The 15,621-nt window shown below is 49.5% G+C and overlaps 1 protein-coding gene across 4 annotated transcripts in view; it reads right to left on the bottom strand.

Annotated features, from left to right (window-relative positions):
• Positions 1 to 14,872, bottom strand: part of ano1a (anoctamin 1, calcium activated chloride channel a) — a 48,178-nt gene extending 33,306 nt beyond the window's left edge. For 2 of the 4 annotated variants that reach the window (XM_030088287.1, XM_030088306.1), the window contains exons 1-2: positions 14,504 to 14,872; positions 2,445 to 2,581 (exon numbers count right to left, since the gene is read on the bottom strand). In XM_030088287.1, the coding sequence (XP_029944147.1) occupies positions 2,445 to 2,525 (81 nt within the window). In that variant the 5' untranslated portion in view covers positions 2,526 to 2,581; positions 14,504 to 14,872. Of the gene's footprint in view, positions 1 to 2,444; positions 2,582 to 10,346; positions 10,429 to 14,503 lie in introns of those variants that run through there. The other 2 variants (XM_030088297.1, XM_030088315.1) reach the window with 1 other exon arrangement.
• Positions 14,873 to 15,621: the final 749 nt, after the last annotated feature.

The following is a 15,621-nucleotide window of genomic DNA, read 5'->3' as shown; positions in this document are numbered from 1 at the left end:
TTTTACAGAGAAACCCAACAGATCCACATGAGCAGCATGAGCCACTGTGGAACGGAAAAACTCCCTTTTAACAGGAAGAACCCTGCAGAACCAGGCTCAGAGGAGGAGAACCCTGCAGAACCAGGCTCAGAGGAGGAGAACCCTGCAGAACCAGGCTCAGAGGAGGAGAACCCTGCAGAACCAGGCTCAGAGGAGGAGAACCCTGCAGAACCAGGCTCAGAGGAGGAGAACCCTGCAGAACCAGGCTCAGAGGAGGAGAACCCTGCAGAACCAGGCTCAGAGGAGGAGAACCCTGCAGAACCAGGCTCAGAGGAGGAGAACCCTGCAGAACCAGGCTCAGAGGAGCAGAACCCTGCAGAACCAGGCTCAGAGGAGAACCCTGCAGAACCAGGCTCAGAGGAGAACCCTGCAGAACCAGGCTCAGAGGAGCAGAACCCTGCAGAACCATGCTCAGAGGAGGAGAACCCTGCAGAACCAGGCTCAGAGGAGAACCCTGCAGAACCAGGCTCAGAGGAGGAGAACCCTGCAGAACCAGGCTCAGAGGAGAACCCTGCAGAACCAGGCTCAGAGGAGCAGAACCCTGCAGAACCATGCTCAGAGGAGAACCCTGCAGAACCAGGCTCAGAGGAGGAGAACCCTGCAGAACCAGGCTCAGAGGAGCAGAACCCTGCAGAACCATGCTCAGAGGAGGAGAACCCTGCAGAACCAGGCTCAGAGGAGGAGAACCCTGCAGAACCAGGCTCAGAGGAGCAGAACCCTGCAGAACCAGGCTCAGAGGAGAACCCTGCAGAACCAGGCTCAGAGGAGAACCCTGCAGAACCAGGCTCAGAGGAGAACCCTGCAGAACCAGGCTCAGAGGAGGAGAACCATGCAGAACCAGGCTCAGAGGAGGAGAACCCTGCAGAACCAGGCTCAGAGGAGAACCCTGCAGAACCAGGCTCAGAGGAGGAGAACCCTGCAGAACCAGGCTCAGAGGAGAACCCTGCAGAACCAGGCTCAGAGGAGGAGAACCCTGCAGAACCAGGCTCAGAGGAGAACCCTGCAGAACCAGGCTCAGAGGAGGAGAACCATGCAGAACCAGGCTCAGAGGAGGAGAACCCTGCAGAACCAGGCTCAGAGGAGGAGAACCCTGCAGAACCAGGCTCAGAGGTGGTCTTCCTGCTGTCCCGGTTGGGGTGAGGGGACAGAGAGAGAAGGAGACAGGACAGACAGGTTCTTGTATCTACATACAGTTCATATATAAACTCAGGGTACAGAGGCTACAGGAGGAACAATCATCAGTGACATGTGGCAATACAATGAAATGAAACGAGAGAAGGAGCAGAACTGGGAGCCGGTTCCACATGGTAGAACCCGGGGTTCAGTAAACCTTCCACCCACTGGGTCCGGGTTCCTCCATTAATCAGTGGAGCAGCTGTTTTGTTTGATGCCCAATTAGAACTGAACCCATTGAATCCAGGTTCTCTCATTAGATCAATGGATCGAGGACCACGCTAAAGGATGAGGACCAGACCAAAGGAGGAGGATCAGACCAAACGATGAAGACCAGAACAAAAATGGGGACCATACCAAAGGTTCTGTCAGTCTCAGAATCATAACATCCTTTCTGTTGTCTGTTTTATTTGTTATACTTGCATGGACCAGTCCGGATCTGATCCTGACGTTTCAGTTTGAATCTGTGCTTCCAGCTCTGACACCACGGAAATGAATAATGAGCTAAAGAAGCTCGACTCCCGCTCTCCACACACACTGAATGAAACACACTTTCTGTTCTGCTGGTCCCACTCTGATTCCAGGTAATAAACTGCAAACTTCAGCAGACACATGCAGGCAGAACGGGACCAGATTACACTGACTGACAGCAGGCCAGGTCCTGTTTGACCCGCGTGGCTCTTCATCAGCCAAGAAAACAGACAGGACCCTCCCCAAGTGAAGAGTCCACCCTACCACCACAAACCACACCAGACACATGGTGAGTGGGACTCTGGAACACACACACACACACACACACACACACACACACACACACACACACACACACACACACACACACACACACACACACACACACACACACACACGCCCAGTCTTGTATTTCTATCCTTGTGGGGACCGTCCATTGACTCCCATTCATGTCTAGCCCCTAACCCTGACCCTTACCCTAACCCTGACCCAGACCCTAAACCTGACCTAAACCTGACTGTAACCCTAAACCAAAAATCAAGTCTGAACCCTCAAATAGGCCAAAAAAGGTCTGTCAAATAGTGAGGAGCAGCAAAAAGGTCCTCACTTTCCAAAAATTCTCCTCACTTGTAAGGTTAAAAACCCAATGTCCTCACAACATATAGCTGTACAAGTACACACACACACACACACACACACACACACACACACACACACACACACACACACACACACACACACACAGAGTGGCCGGCTCTTACGATGGACTCGTTGTTCCCGGGGGTCTTGCTGTTGCTCTTGTCCTCGCCAGCGACTGGCAGGTAGTAGTCGGTCCTCCTCATCTCTGTTTCCTCCTGCTGCAGGCCGGACTGCTCACGGGGGGGAGTGGGAGGACAACCTGGGACACAGACACAGTCCTTCAGCGAGTCCCGGGGATATCTGACCATTCTGTCGGGCGCATCTTAGATGAGTCTCAGAATTACGCAGTGAGTAAAGGTACTTCTTTAATATCTGTCACACGATGAAGCTGCAGTCTGTATCCTAAGATGTGTGACCAGCCAAGCGGTCTACACCTTGTTTTGAGCCGTCCTGTGTGTGAACGTAGTGGGAGGACGCTCACAGGACCACAGTGGTCCGCCACAGGCCAGCGCTCATGCTGCTCAGCAGTCCCTGCAGCATTTACAGGCCTGCTTGCGATTGCTGCAGATCTAAATTCCTGCTTTTGCAAGAGCTTTTCCTGAAAACTGACTGAAGTTGCAACAATAAGTGAATGTTTTGATGGATAGCTCTGATCCCCCCATTAATTCTGTAATGTTCTGGAAAATGACTAATTAACATTCTGAATTATGAACACGCTGACAAAAGCACAAAAACGCTGAAAATGGTCTTCTACATAACTTCAGCACGGCCTCAAATATGTGACTAAATAATCTTTTCTTATCCGCAAAGAGGTGCAACTGTGACAATCAGGACTGAATAAAATTCCCAAAAAAAGTGCAATGATCTGTATTGAAGGCTTTCATCTCAGCCTTCACAAAGGACAGAGATTCACAGTTCACAGCACAGACACTCACAGCAAATCCACAATGTAAGGCTTCAACACACACACACACACACACACACACACCAATAAAACATATATTAATTTACTTTATTTTCTAAATACCCATGTGTTGTAAATCAGCCAATAGGAGCAGCTGGTGCATTCGCCTTTGACCTCGCTGCTTCCTGTTAATGAGAGCTCTCTTTCTGGTGATTATAACCTTTTTTTTTACCGTAATAAAACATGGAGGGCTTTTTGCTTTGGAAACAGAATGAAGAGGAAGGGACATCACCCAAACTTTACCTTCACTCTCAATCACAACAAACCGTCGTATGGCTGAACTGTGACATCTAATGGTGGGCTGGGGATGGTTGCCTGTTAGGTGGTGAAGATCCCGACTGTGACTCCCTCTGCTTCACTCTGTGACGTTTACTGATCTGTCATCAGAGCTACTGAACCAAATGTGTGTCTTTTAGTGGAGGTTTTAGAAACTGGCAGCAGAGTGTGTGATCTCAGTGTATGAGGCCCAGATGAAATCCTGCGGTGTGTTTTGTTTGAGGCTGATTTATCGGTCCCTGTCAAAGACAGGTTCCATTCAGCAGAGAGTTTAAGTGGCAGACTTGTAAACCTTTCACCTTCATCACTTCGGATGAATATTTAGTGTGTCGTCCATCTTAACGATGTTGTAAAACGCAAAGCTTTTACTGTATGTGTGTGATGGCTACGTGCACGGTGCGGTGTGCACATATTGTGGACACTGCACCGTGCACATAATGTGCACACATATTGTGCACACAATGATTGGTGTGAATTAGAGGGGCCAACAGTTTTTTCTACTCGTGTAACCAGGACTTCCAGCCGATGTGTAACCGGTTTCACGTGACGTCAGACATTTGTGATCTTCTTCTACCACAGTTGCGCCATATGACCACTAGAGGGTAGGGCTGCACGATTTTGACAAAAAACCTAATTGCGATTTTTCTGACCAATAATGCGATTGCGATTCGATTTGCGATTTTCACATTTTATTCTTTCAAATGCAGAAAACAGCTAAAATTATGGTCTAAAAAATTCTTGTTACTTTTACATGGTCTTGCTCAAGTTGACACATAAAATGACCTAACGTAAACTAACTTGACAAAGCTTCAGGCAGCGGGTAACAAGGTGCCACGGCCCCAATTCAAGTCGTCACTGACGTCGCCGGTTCCAAGCCAAGTCGGCCCCCGACCCTGCGAAAAATGGCCGCCCCCGACGGGAACGCACATCGACGTGTTTCTGTATGTCTCCACTGCTCGCATACGATGCGCGGATGTTTCATAAAGTATTCTTTATGCTCTCCTCACATCACTCAGCTGCCGAAAAGTGACTGCGCCCTGTGACTGAGGGATGTTTGTCGATATAATGGTTTGTATGGTTAATTTGTAAAAAGATACTCTCATAAATATTCATAAAGAATACTTTATGAAACATTTGCACATCGTACGAGAGAAATTAGGCCTGTGCGGTATACCGGTTTGTTCCCAATACCGGCTTTTATTTTCGTTATGATATGAATTTTTCATATACCGCAATACCGGTGAACAGCCCAAACAACGTCCGGAACGTGCGCGGCAGTGAAGTGTTTCAGCAGGGACCCATTTCACTGCTGCACACCAACACACTGTGCTGCTTTGACATGTTTACTGCTGCCAAGACGACTACACACCACGTTGAAGGGGATCAATTTAACCCACGCGGCTTGTTTTAGCAACTCCGCAAACGTCCCGATGCTGAGGCTGAATTAGATTTAATGCCTGTTTTTTGTTTAAACAGATCAGATAAGATCAAGGCATTTTTTTGTGATATTACTGTATTGCACCTCAAGTATCATGATCTTATGGTGAGGCCCCTGCTGATACACACCCCGACCAGTCGGTCCAGTCTCGTCTGGTTGTACAGGAGCCAGACCCGTGGCCCTCTGCCATGAAGATTCATGTTTCTCTTCAGACTCCATGCCTCAGGGCTGTCCCTGAATCCCTGACTCCTGATCTGGGCCCCACCTTTTCCTGTGTGTGGAAGGCGTGGGCTTCTGTCTGCTGTTGCTTCATCTTCCCTTCCTGCGAGCGCTCCCACCTGTCACATTCCAGGTTAAAGCCCGAGGGGATCATCTACGTGACTGAACGACCCCCTGAGGAGCGACTGCTCCTCCTCGTGTCTTTGACTTGTGTTTCCATTATTGCCCTTCCTCGCCTGGGCAGCTGTAGTTAGAAAACTCTCCCTCCCTGCAGCCACACTGGAAATCCTGATCCATGCCACTGAGCTGAACACACACACTAAACATCAGACTACAATGTAATACAGTCAAGTTTCAAGGCGAAAAGCGTTTTCCAAACACACAGACGGAAGCAGTCGGTCTGGAAACAGAGTGACCAGGATGTTTGAGGAGACAATACCAGGCTGTGGCTGTGCCACTGTCGGACAGCATGCTGGATGGTAAATCACCTGCTGCTGGTTCAGGAAGGCACCTGTCACTCATGGTTTGGTAGGAGATGAACTGAGAGAGAGCTGCACCGTCCTGAGTGTCGCTGGACATGTAAAGAACGTGGCTGATCCGAAACAAAACTGCAACCCTGGACAACTGGTCCACGGACAGCACCCTCACTGGACAACTGTCCAGAGGGTCAGAGGGTCAGAGGGTCTAAAGGGGCAGTGTTTGTTTGAGGGAGTTTTACAGTGGAGAGAGCAGAGCTTGTTGTTTTGATGTTTGTGTCCTTTAAAAGAGTGTTGGAGAACATTTCCTGCTCCTCCTTTCAACTGCACCGATACGGCAGAGTGTCGGTGTGGAAAGAAGCTAAGCTACCATTAGAAGCTAACAGAAGAAAAAGAGGACAGCTTGAGTTTAAAAACTGTGGGATGGAGGCACAGAGCACGACTGTGTGCAAAACATGGAGACAGATTTGACACAGCACCAAGAAACTGAAGTCTTTGTGCGGGTTCTGTGCCAACATGTAGCCACCAGCTAAGGTTAAAGTATCACTACCAGAGCTGTACAGGGAGAGAGTTACAACAATAATGACACAGGTGCCATGTTTTCTCCAGCATTATCAGTAACTCTTCCTGAACAAAATATAGGCATGTTGCCCCAGTTCCCCATTTTTATGACACTGATGTGTGAACACGGCCAAGAACTGACGAACATAAACAACACGGAGACGACTGCTGGACAAAAAAATGGCGGAACTTAACGGTCATGGTCGCAGCTCTCACTATACGGCTCTACTACTCCTCGCTTTAAAAATGTGTGACACACGCCATTTCACAATATCCACAATGTCAAACACAGTGCCTATGGTCCACAAGCACCTCAACCAAAGACAGACGTCTTCCTGTCTACAGGCCGAGGCCCTCACTTTCCATGACCTTTACATCTTACAGTTGACTATAAACATGGTTTATATCAACAACAAATACTCATATTGTTAGTGTGTTAGAAGCGGTGACAACACCACCCTGCCCAGGACTGCAGACAGACGGACAGACAGATGGACGGACAGACAGACAGATGGACGGACAGACAGGAGGACGAAGAGATGGGTGGAGAGGCGGACAGACGGACAGCACCCAGAAGGTTACATCTCCTTCACTAGAAGATGTTTCATCAGAAATCTAGATGTACCTGCATTTGAGTGCTGCACCTGTCTGAAAGAGAATTCTGCTCAAAATATACAACACACACACACACAGCTATAGGAAACCACTAGAGCTACACCGAGCTACGAGAGCTACACCGAGCTACATCAAGCTACCAGAGGTATACCAAGCTACTAGTGCTAAACCGAACTACTAGTGCTATGCTAAGCTACACCAAGCTACTGAAACCTGCTGAACCTGCTGAAAAAATTTGGAGGGCCTGTTAAAATTTGGACGAATTTCATGCCCTCGCTCCCAAGCTACCAGAGGTATACAAGCTACTCGAGCTACACCGAGCGACTAGTGCGACACAACCTACACTAAGATACTACAGGTGCACCGAGCTACTAGAGCTTCACCGAGCTACTCGAGCTACACCGAGCGACTAGTGCGACACAACCTACACTAAGATACTACAGGTGCACCGAGCTACTAGAGCTTCACCGAGCTACTAGAGCTTCACCGAGCTACTAGAGCCACACCGAGCTACTAGAGCTTCACCGAGCTACTAGTGCGACACAACCTACACTAAGATACTACAGGTGCACCGAGCTACTAGAGCTACACCGAGCTACTAGAGCTTCACCGAGCCACTAGAGCTTCACCGAGCCACTAGAGCTTCACCGAGCTACTAGAGCTTCACCGACCTACTAGAGCCACACCGAGCTACTAGAGCTTCACCGAGCTACTAGTGAGACACAACCTACACTAAGATACTACAGGTGCACCGAGCTACTAGAGCTTCACCGAGCTACTAGAGCTACACCGAGCTACTAGAGCCACACCGAGCTACTAGAGCTACACCGAGCTACTAGAGCCACACCGAGCTACTAGAGCTACACCGAGCTACACCGAGCTATTAGAGCTTCACCGAGCTATTAGAGCTTCACCGAGCTACTAGAGCCACACCGAGCTACTAGAGCTTCACCGAGCTACTAGAGCTTCACCGACCTACTAGAGCCACACCGAGCTACTAGAGCTTCACCGAGCTACTAGTGAGACACAACCTACACTAAGATACTACAGGTGCACCGAGCTACTAGAGCTTCACCGAGCTACTAGAGCTACACCGAGCTACTAGAGCCACACCGAGCTACTAGAGCTACACCGAGCTACTAGAGCCACACCGAGCTACTAGAGCTACACCGAGCTACACCGAGCTATTAGAGCTTCACCGAGCTATTAGAGCTTCACCGAGCTACTAGAGCCACACCGAGCTACTAGAGCTTCACCGAGCTACTAGAGCTTCACCGAGCTACTGGAGCTTCACCGACCTACTAGAGCCACACCGAGCTACTAGAGCTTCACCGAGCTACTAGTGCGACACAACCTACACTAAGATACTACAGGTGCACCGAGCTACTAGAGCTACACCGAGCTACTAGAGCTTCACCGAGCTACTAGAGCTACACCGAGCTACTAGAGCTTCACCGAGCCACTAGAGCTTCACCGAGCTACTAGAGCTTCACCGAGCTACTAGAGCTTCACCGAGCTACTAGAGCCACACCGAGCTACAAGAGTTGCACCAAGTTACTAAAGCTACTTGAGCTGCACGAGCTTCATATCTCGTATTGCCGTTCTCCACACACACATCTAAATTATGTCAATATGAGAAGAAACATCATTAAAATCAACATCTTAAGTTTGGTATCAGCTCAGAGGAACTGTGTCTTCAGTTCCCAGTTGAAACTCGTCATCATTCTTATTGGTGTGTGGCTTCAGCCTGGAGAGAAATGCTGACAGGCATCTTCTCCACTTGGATGTCCTCTCGTTTGTGTCAATGAGAGTTTCTCAAACAATTCATGAAAATGTCCACTTCTGCTGTTTTTCAAAGGGACTTTTTATTCCCCAGAAGCTGCCTGGTTAGTGGCTCACAGACAGAGGAAGTAGATATGAGATTACATTGTGTGACCTGTTCTCCCAGCTGCTGCTCAGAAGAACTGAAGTTCCATTTCCACATTTGGTTTACCATATGCAAAGATGCCACTTACAGTCTGTGTCAGTGTCACCTAAAAAGGCAGCTACCATTTTAGTCGTATTTGGATGTCCTCTACAGAAATGTTATAGGCCTATTTCTTGGTTTTCAAAGTTATACACTAGGGGTGTGACGAGACACTCAACTCGAGACAAGACATGACACGATCACGAGATGAGATGAGACGAGACGAGATTCCCACTTGACTTATAAGAAAACTAAAATGACAAAATATATGACTGTAAAAACAGACATTTTTCATTTAACAGTCACAAAACAATACAGGTGCATTTTGTGCATAGGTCTAATGAGGGGAGCCCCTAAAATCCAAGTGTGTCCCCTGGAGACAGCTGTCTCTTTATAGGGACATGCTTTGAGGACGAGATGCAGGATATATTTAAAACAAAAGAGTTGGCGCTCATTGTTCCCGCAGTCCAAAAACATGTGAGTCAGGTTATTTAAAGCCGAAGGTTTTTAATCGGTGGCTCTAAATTGCCCCTAGGTCTGAGTGTGAGTGGTTGTCTGTCTCTGTGTGTTGGCCCTGAGACAGAGTGGAGAACTGTCCAAGTGGACCCCGCCCTTGCCCTGAGAGCTGGGATGGGCCCCAGGCCCCCGCCACCCTGAAATGGAACATGCGACCTTCGCACCGCACCGCTCTGGAAAAGCAGTTACTACTGCAACAACACATCATCAGCAGGGTAAAACTCGCCTGTCTCACGTTCCCTGTTAGTGGGTGAACAATCCAACACTTGGAGAATTCTGCTTCACAATGACAGGAAGAGCCGACATCCAAGGATCAAAAAGCGCAAAAATGGAAAGTTTTCCTATCCATCTGCTCTGCCCCTTCTTGTGCTCCTGGGACTCCTCTGGGAGGTCTTATTCCCCCGTTCTCCCGTAACTGTTAATAAAGGAGAAGAATGAAAGCATGGGGATGTCTGACAGTCATGGCAGGAGTGAAGGAGATGCAGACGAATGAATTAAAACTGTCCAAGCCTGAAACGAACAGTTTTAATTCATTCATCTGCATCTAGAGATCGGGGTTTGTGTCTGAATGCAGAACATCCAGGAGCGACACAGGTACTGAGGAATAACCTCCTGACCACTGAGAACACCGAACACCACCGAACACCGGGCCGTCTCTTTCCCAACAGTCGGACCTGCAGTGTGTAGTGTCCTGTCGTGTCCTCTGGCCTTAGGACATTTATGTCAGCAAAAAAACAAACAAGCAAAGAAAGGAAAAACGTGTTGGCAACTTCTGAGTCAAACTGAGTCGACTCTTCTCAGTGAGCCGAGTCGGAAGAACCGAGTCTCCGAGAGACAGAACCAGAGTGATGGGATTCGAACCTTGAGCCCGTTGGTGTGACAGCCTAACGACACGGAGAAAGGACAATGTTAAGGGCTGCGGTGCCTCTCTCTCCGTGCGGGAGTCGCCAGCCTGACTGGGTGCGTGAGAGACGCGTGCGGAGCCCGTCTTACCGCGCTGCTCCGGGCTGTCACGGTCCGTGACCCGCTCCCCCCGCTGCTCCGGGCTGTCACGGTCCGTGACCCGCTCCCCCCGCTCCTCCGGGCTGTCACGGTCCGTGACCCGCTCCCCCCGCTGCTCCGGGCTGTCACGGTCCGTGACCCGCTCCACCTCCATCACCTCCTCCTCCTCCTCCTCCTCCTCCTCCTCCTCCGCCGGCTCCTCGTGTCTGTCCATCGGCTGGAGGCTGAGCGCGCGCTGCAGCATCCTCGCGCCGCTCTGTTGCTGGACCGGACGCACGCGCGGCTGCTAGGCTCCGGTGCTGGACGGCATGCTGGTCCGCCGGCGGCGGATGAGCCCGGAAGCAGCGCCTGTCCCGAGCGTCTGCTCGAGACTACATCCCCGGTCGGAGAGGGGATCGCGGCGGACCGCGGCGCGTGGAAACGAGACGACGCAGCTCCCGCAAACCCCGCTAAACGCTCCAACAACCGTGCCGCGTTCACGTCTCACGGGAAAAAAGGGGACAGCCGGTTTCGTGTTTATGTTCCCGCTTCATTTGGATTTGTGGAAGTTTCATTCTGGTTTTCTCGGAAGCTTGGTGTTGTTATAAGTGGCTGTGAGCGATTCAAAATGTAATTTGATTCAATAATGGCTTTTTTGTAGAATTGTAGCCGCACTTGTTGCCAGACGCAACAGATTTCAAATCCAACCGGTTTTGATGGATCCATGAATCCATGAATGGACACACATACACCGACCCAACAGACTGATGTTATGCGGTGCATTACAGTTCTGCCTCTATTAGTTCTTTCTGTCTGCTGTCCATTGTTCCGATATGTTTTTGGAAGGCAATGATGGCTCTTCCAAACTTTATATTTTCCCACAGGATTTGAATGCACCACTGTTGTCTAGCTGAAGCATCACTTCACCGGCTGGTGCCGCCCACCTCTACCGGGGTCTCTCTCTCACACACACACACACACACACACACACACACACACACACACACACACACACACACACACACACACACACACACAGACACACACACACACACACACACACACACACACACACACACACACACACTGCAAGGTGAATCAACACAACGCATCATTTGACCTGTCGTCCTCACGTTCCCCACAGCCACCAGACGGCATGTTGCAGTAACTTATCACCCGCCCTCCATCCTCCTCCTGCTCCCTCCTCCTTCCTCCTCCTCCTTCCTCCTCCTCTTTCCTCCTCCTCCTGCTCCTGTCCCTCGATTTAATTCCATTCCACTCCTCTTATAGTTTAAGGCCAATAATATATATATTTTTGTTGTACAGTGAATTATAAAAAGAAAGACGTAAAATTTAGTTTAAAAATTAACCATCTTCCATCCTCTATCCGCTTTAGAGACTCCCTTCATGTCTAAAAATGCCACTGCTCAATATCTTCAAACTAATTGTTTACTTTTTATGTATATTTGCTGTTTTTCTTACTCTGGCGACCGCTCTGTTGCTGTTCTTGACCCGAAGCTCTGGAACTCTCTTCCTCTGCATTTAGTCTGTCACTGACCTTAAAGGTGCATTAAGGAGTTTGCACGTTTTATGCGAAACAGCGCCCCCTGCAGGCCTTGGGCGTAACGCAGCTTAGTGAAAAACTCGTCCCTGTGGCTCGCGTGAACGGAAGAGGGGAACTCCGTCTTTGCTCGTTTAGAAGCGCTCAAGTAAGATGTAAGTGTCTTCTCCCTGGTGGAGTCTGTGTGGAGCTGCAGTGCTAGAAGCCAGTCTGTTCTGACTTTCTGGAAGATCCTGCTCAGTTGTTGCTCACTAAGCATCTGGCGGAGTAATGGCGGACAAAACGAAACTCAAGGAGCCGGAGCGCGCATTACGTCATTCCTTTCAAATTCTCCCCAAAAAAACTCTGGAGCCGGACCGGCACTGTGACTTTCAAGTGACAGTTTAGCCTGTTAGAGGTTCTGGTAATGAATATGTCAGGGCACATTGTACACAGCATTAAAAATGTGTAACATTGTGTAGCGACCGCGGGGGTCACTGGAGGCGCTAGAGAGCCACTGCCCCAGAACTGACTGTTCTGGGGAGGCCCCGGGGCATGATGGGAGCTCCCCGTTCGGGACTTTCAGGGCCATATGTGGGGGTTCTGTGGTTAATTTGTGTTTCCTTTCATTATGGTTGTGTTTTGCATTATTGTTGTGTGCTGTTTGTGTCCTTTTATTTTACACGTGTCGGACCGTGGGTCTAGGGGGTTGCTTGGGGGGTGACCTGGGGCCTACAGGCGCTATTGTTTTGTCTCGGTGTTGTTGTGTCATGTTCCCTTGCTTGGTTGTTTCCACAATAAAGCTTTGGTTGAGCAATAGAGCAGACCTCGCCTCGTCTTCTTGCCCACAAGTCACCGCTCAAACGCCACAATATTTATGGTGGAAAATAAGTATTTTTAAGGTTGTAAAACTCCTTAATGCACCTTTAATGTTTTGAAATGTCATCTGAAAACGCACTTTTTCCATTTAGCATTTGAAGTTTAGCCCCTTTTAGAACTGTGTTTCTTAAAGTGTTTTTATTTATTTATTTTATTTTACTCTGTTAAGCGCCTTGTGCTCCTTTTGGTGGTTGGAAGGTGCTTTATAAATAAAATTTGATTGATTGATTGATTGACTTTTTCTTCACTTATTGAACAGCATGTGTAGTGCAACCGAATTGGAGCACAGACTGCAGAGAGCTGTGTGTTCTTGGTGTCTGTGAGCGTGACTGATGGTGTGTGTGATGGAGTGTGTGTGGTGTGACGGTGAGTAAATGGGTGTGTGTCTGTGGCAGAGTTGGGGTCCGTTACTCAAAAAAGTAAAGAGTTACCCATTACTCGTTACTTTTGAAAAAAGTAGTGTCTTACACTACTTGATTACTCCATGGAAATAGTAACGAAGTTACACTACTCGTTACTGCGTAGTGCTCCGCGGAGCTGTGCTCCGGTATATCCTCCGCGGAGCGCCGCCATGCGCAGATCTGTGGATCAAAACGTTATTTTAACTGATTTAAAAGAAAACACGTCTTTTAAAATGTTTTATCACCATTGGGATTTGCTTCACGTGCTGATACGCCGTCCCCTGGACCACTGGAAGGAGGATTTTGTCCACTTTCATAGTCCGGCTCTGACTGACTTCCAGCTAAGCTTTGAGCTAAGCTACTACGATGCTAACAGCTGGGAACCAGAGACACAGGGATTTATGAGCTTGTCTAACTTTGTCAATGGTAGGGAAAGGGCGTGGGTCCCTAGTCTTCGGAGTGTTCATTTAAAAGGGGCATTTACAGTAGGAGGGAGTGCAGTGTGTCAGTGGGGCACAGATTTTCCTGTGACGGTTCCATCAGCCCTGACCCGGAGGAGAGAGCCAGCAGCTGCTCGTAAGGCCAGCGTTCATCTACTGGTGGTAATAAAAAAAACTCCGCTTAAATAATAATACTTTGGTTGCTCTATTTGCAGTCATTGTAAAAGTAACGATCGTAGCGTTTCATTTGTAACGCTAGTTTAACTACCAATCGAGGAGGAGTAGTGCCGTTACACTACTCGTTCCCATCAAAAGTAATTTAACTACTTGTAACGTTCGTTACTTGTCTTTACATACCCAACTCTGGTCTGTGGGGGGGTATAGTTTGCTGTTTATTGTTGTATATCGTTTGCATCAGTGTTGTGTTTTATGTTTTACATCACGTCTGTACGACTGTATCTGTCAGCATCTAACTTCTGTTGTCTTGTAGATTTGAGAACAGCATGGTTCACCTCAGGAGGGGGTAATCCTCCCAACAGACACAGAGATAAAAATAAAAGCAGTAAACTCCTCCGCCTCCTTCAGCCAACAGGGAAAAGTGTTCAGACACTTTTATTCTCTCATGTCACAGAAAAAAATTATTCTTATTAAATGAAAAATGAACATCACCAAACTGACTCATTCAGCCCCCCCCCCTCCCCTCCTTCCTCTCTCCCTCCCCCCAGCCCCCGGCCTCGGGACGCTTCCAGCCGTGTAACTCAGCCTCGCGGCTCTGAGCTTCAGCTGCAGCAGAGGCGTCGAAGCCGTGAAACCCGAGACGCCACGGAGGAAAAGCCGCCCAGCGTGAGCAGGACAAGGCGGAGGAAACGTGCTGAACAGATGGACAGATGGACAGACGTGGACTCCTACCTTGTCTCCGCGGGTCAGAGCGAGGTGCTGGATCCTGGACGGTGAGCCAGGCACTGTCCTCTCACCTGTGGCTGATGGGGAGGAGGAGGAAGTGGCTCGGCCGTCCTCAGGTGAACAGGCTCCTCCCACACAGACGCCTCAGAGACGCGCCGTCGAGGACGGGGCCCGCTTTGCAACGTGACAGTCTCAGGTGTGATCCCAAAGCCCAGACACCCAGGGTGCAGTGGGACCCACCACCCCGGCCTGCTCCCCGGACGGGTCACGGGTTTGATACCTGCTTGTTGCGAAGGGTCTGTCGCCAACAGAGCTTTCAGCCGACAGGGAGTCTCCAGAGGTGAGACCAACATTCCCAGCCAGGCATGTGAGGACTCGCAGCGCAGACTGCCAGGTAGCTCCCAACACGCCTCCACCTCTGAACTCCTCCCAAATACCTCCGGCCCTTCAAGACCACGCCTAAAGAGGATCCTCGTGTTGCTCCACACTGTCTGCCTCAGGAGGCAGAGGCAGCCAAAGCCTTCACACAACAAGCAGTATCCTCCATTAAACGTGTCCTGTCCACACATTTCAATATTCAAAGTGCCCTGAGATCGGGGACGACAGCAGAGGTCAGAAGGCCAACCACGTCCTGTCCCTCCTCCAAATATGTCCAACACTCACAGCTTCGCTGCAAACTACCTGAAGAGCCAGATCAGGATGATGTGTTGTGATTGATTGATAGAACGCAGCCACGTGCCGTTTGACTGGATTACAGGCATGTGGCCTCATGGTCAGACAGGCGAGCTGAGGCGGCGTCACGTCCTGCTAGGGAAGTTAGCATCAGCGGCTTTCACAAGCCTGTCCTGGGCTTGCTGCAGTGGTCTTTTGCACTGGTCCGTATTCATTTATATCAACAACAACACATCGTCCGTCGAGTGAAACTGGCCTGTCTCTGCAAGAGTCAACCTCTGTACGAGCACCTCCGGTCTCAGCAGTTAAATCTCACCAGTATGTTGAATTTTACAGCAGCCTCCTGTCAGATCTGAGCAACCTGTGAAACTGTGTGTGTGCGTGCGTGTGTGTGTGTGTGTGTGTGTGTGTGTGTGTGTGTGTGCAGCTGCAGTACAGTCATGCCAGAGCGT

This window comes from Salarias fasciatus, chromosome 1, assembly GCF_902148845.1.
Source record: "Salarias fasciatus chromosome 1, fSalaFa1.1, whole genome shotgun sequence".
In the NCBI taxonomy this organism is placed as follows: domain Eukaryota; kingdom Metazoa; phylum Chordata; class Actinopteri; order Blenniiformes; family Blenniidae; genus Salarias; species Salarias fasciatus.
Note: the sequence above shows the minus strand (reverse complement) of the source record. Positions and strands in the feature narration are given on the sequence as shown.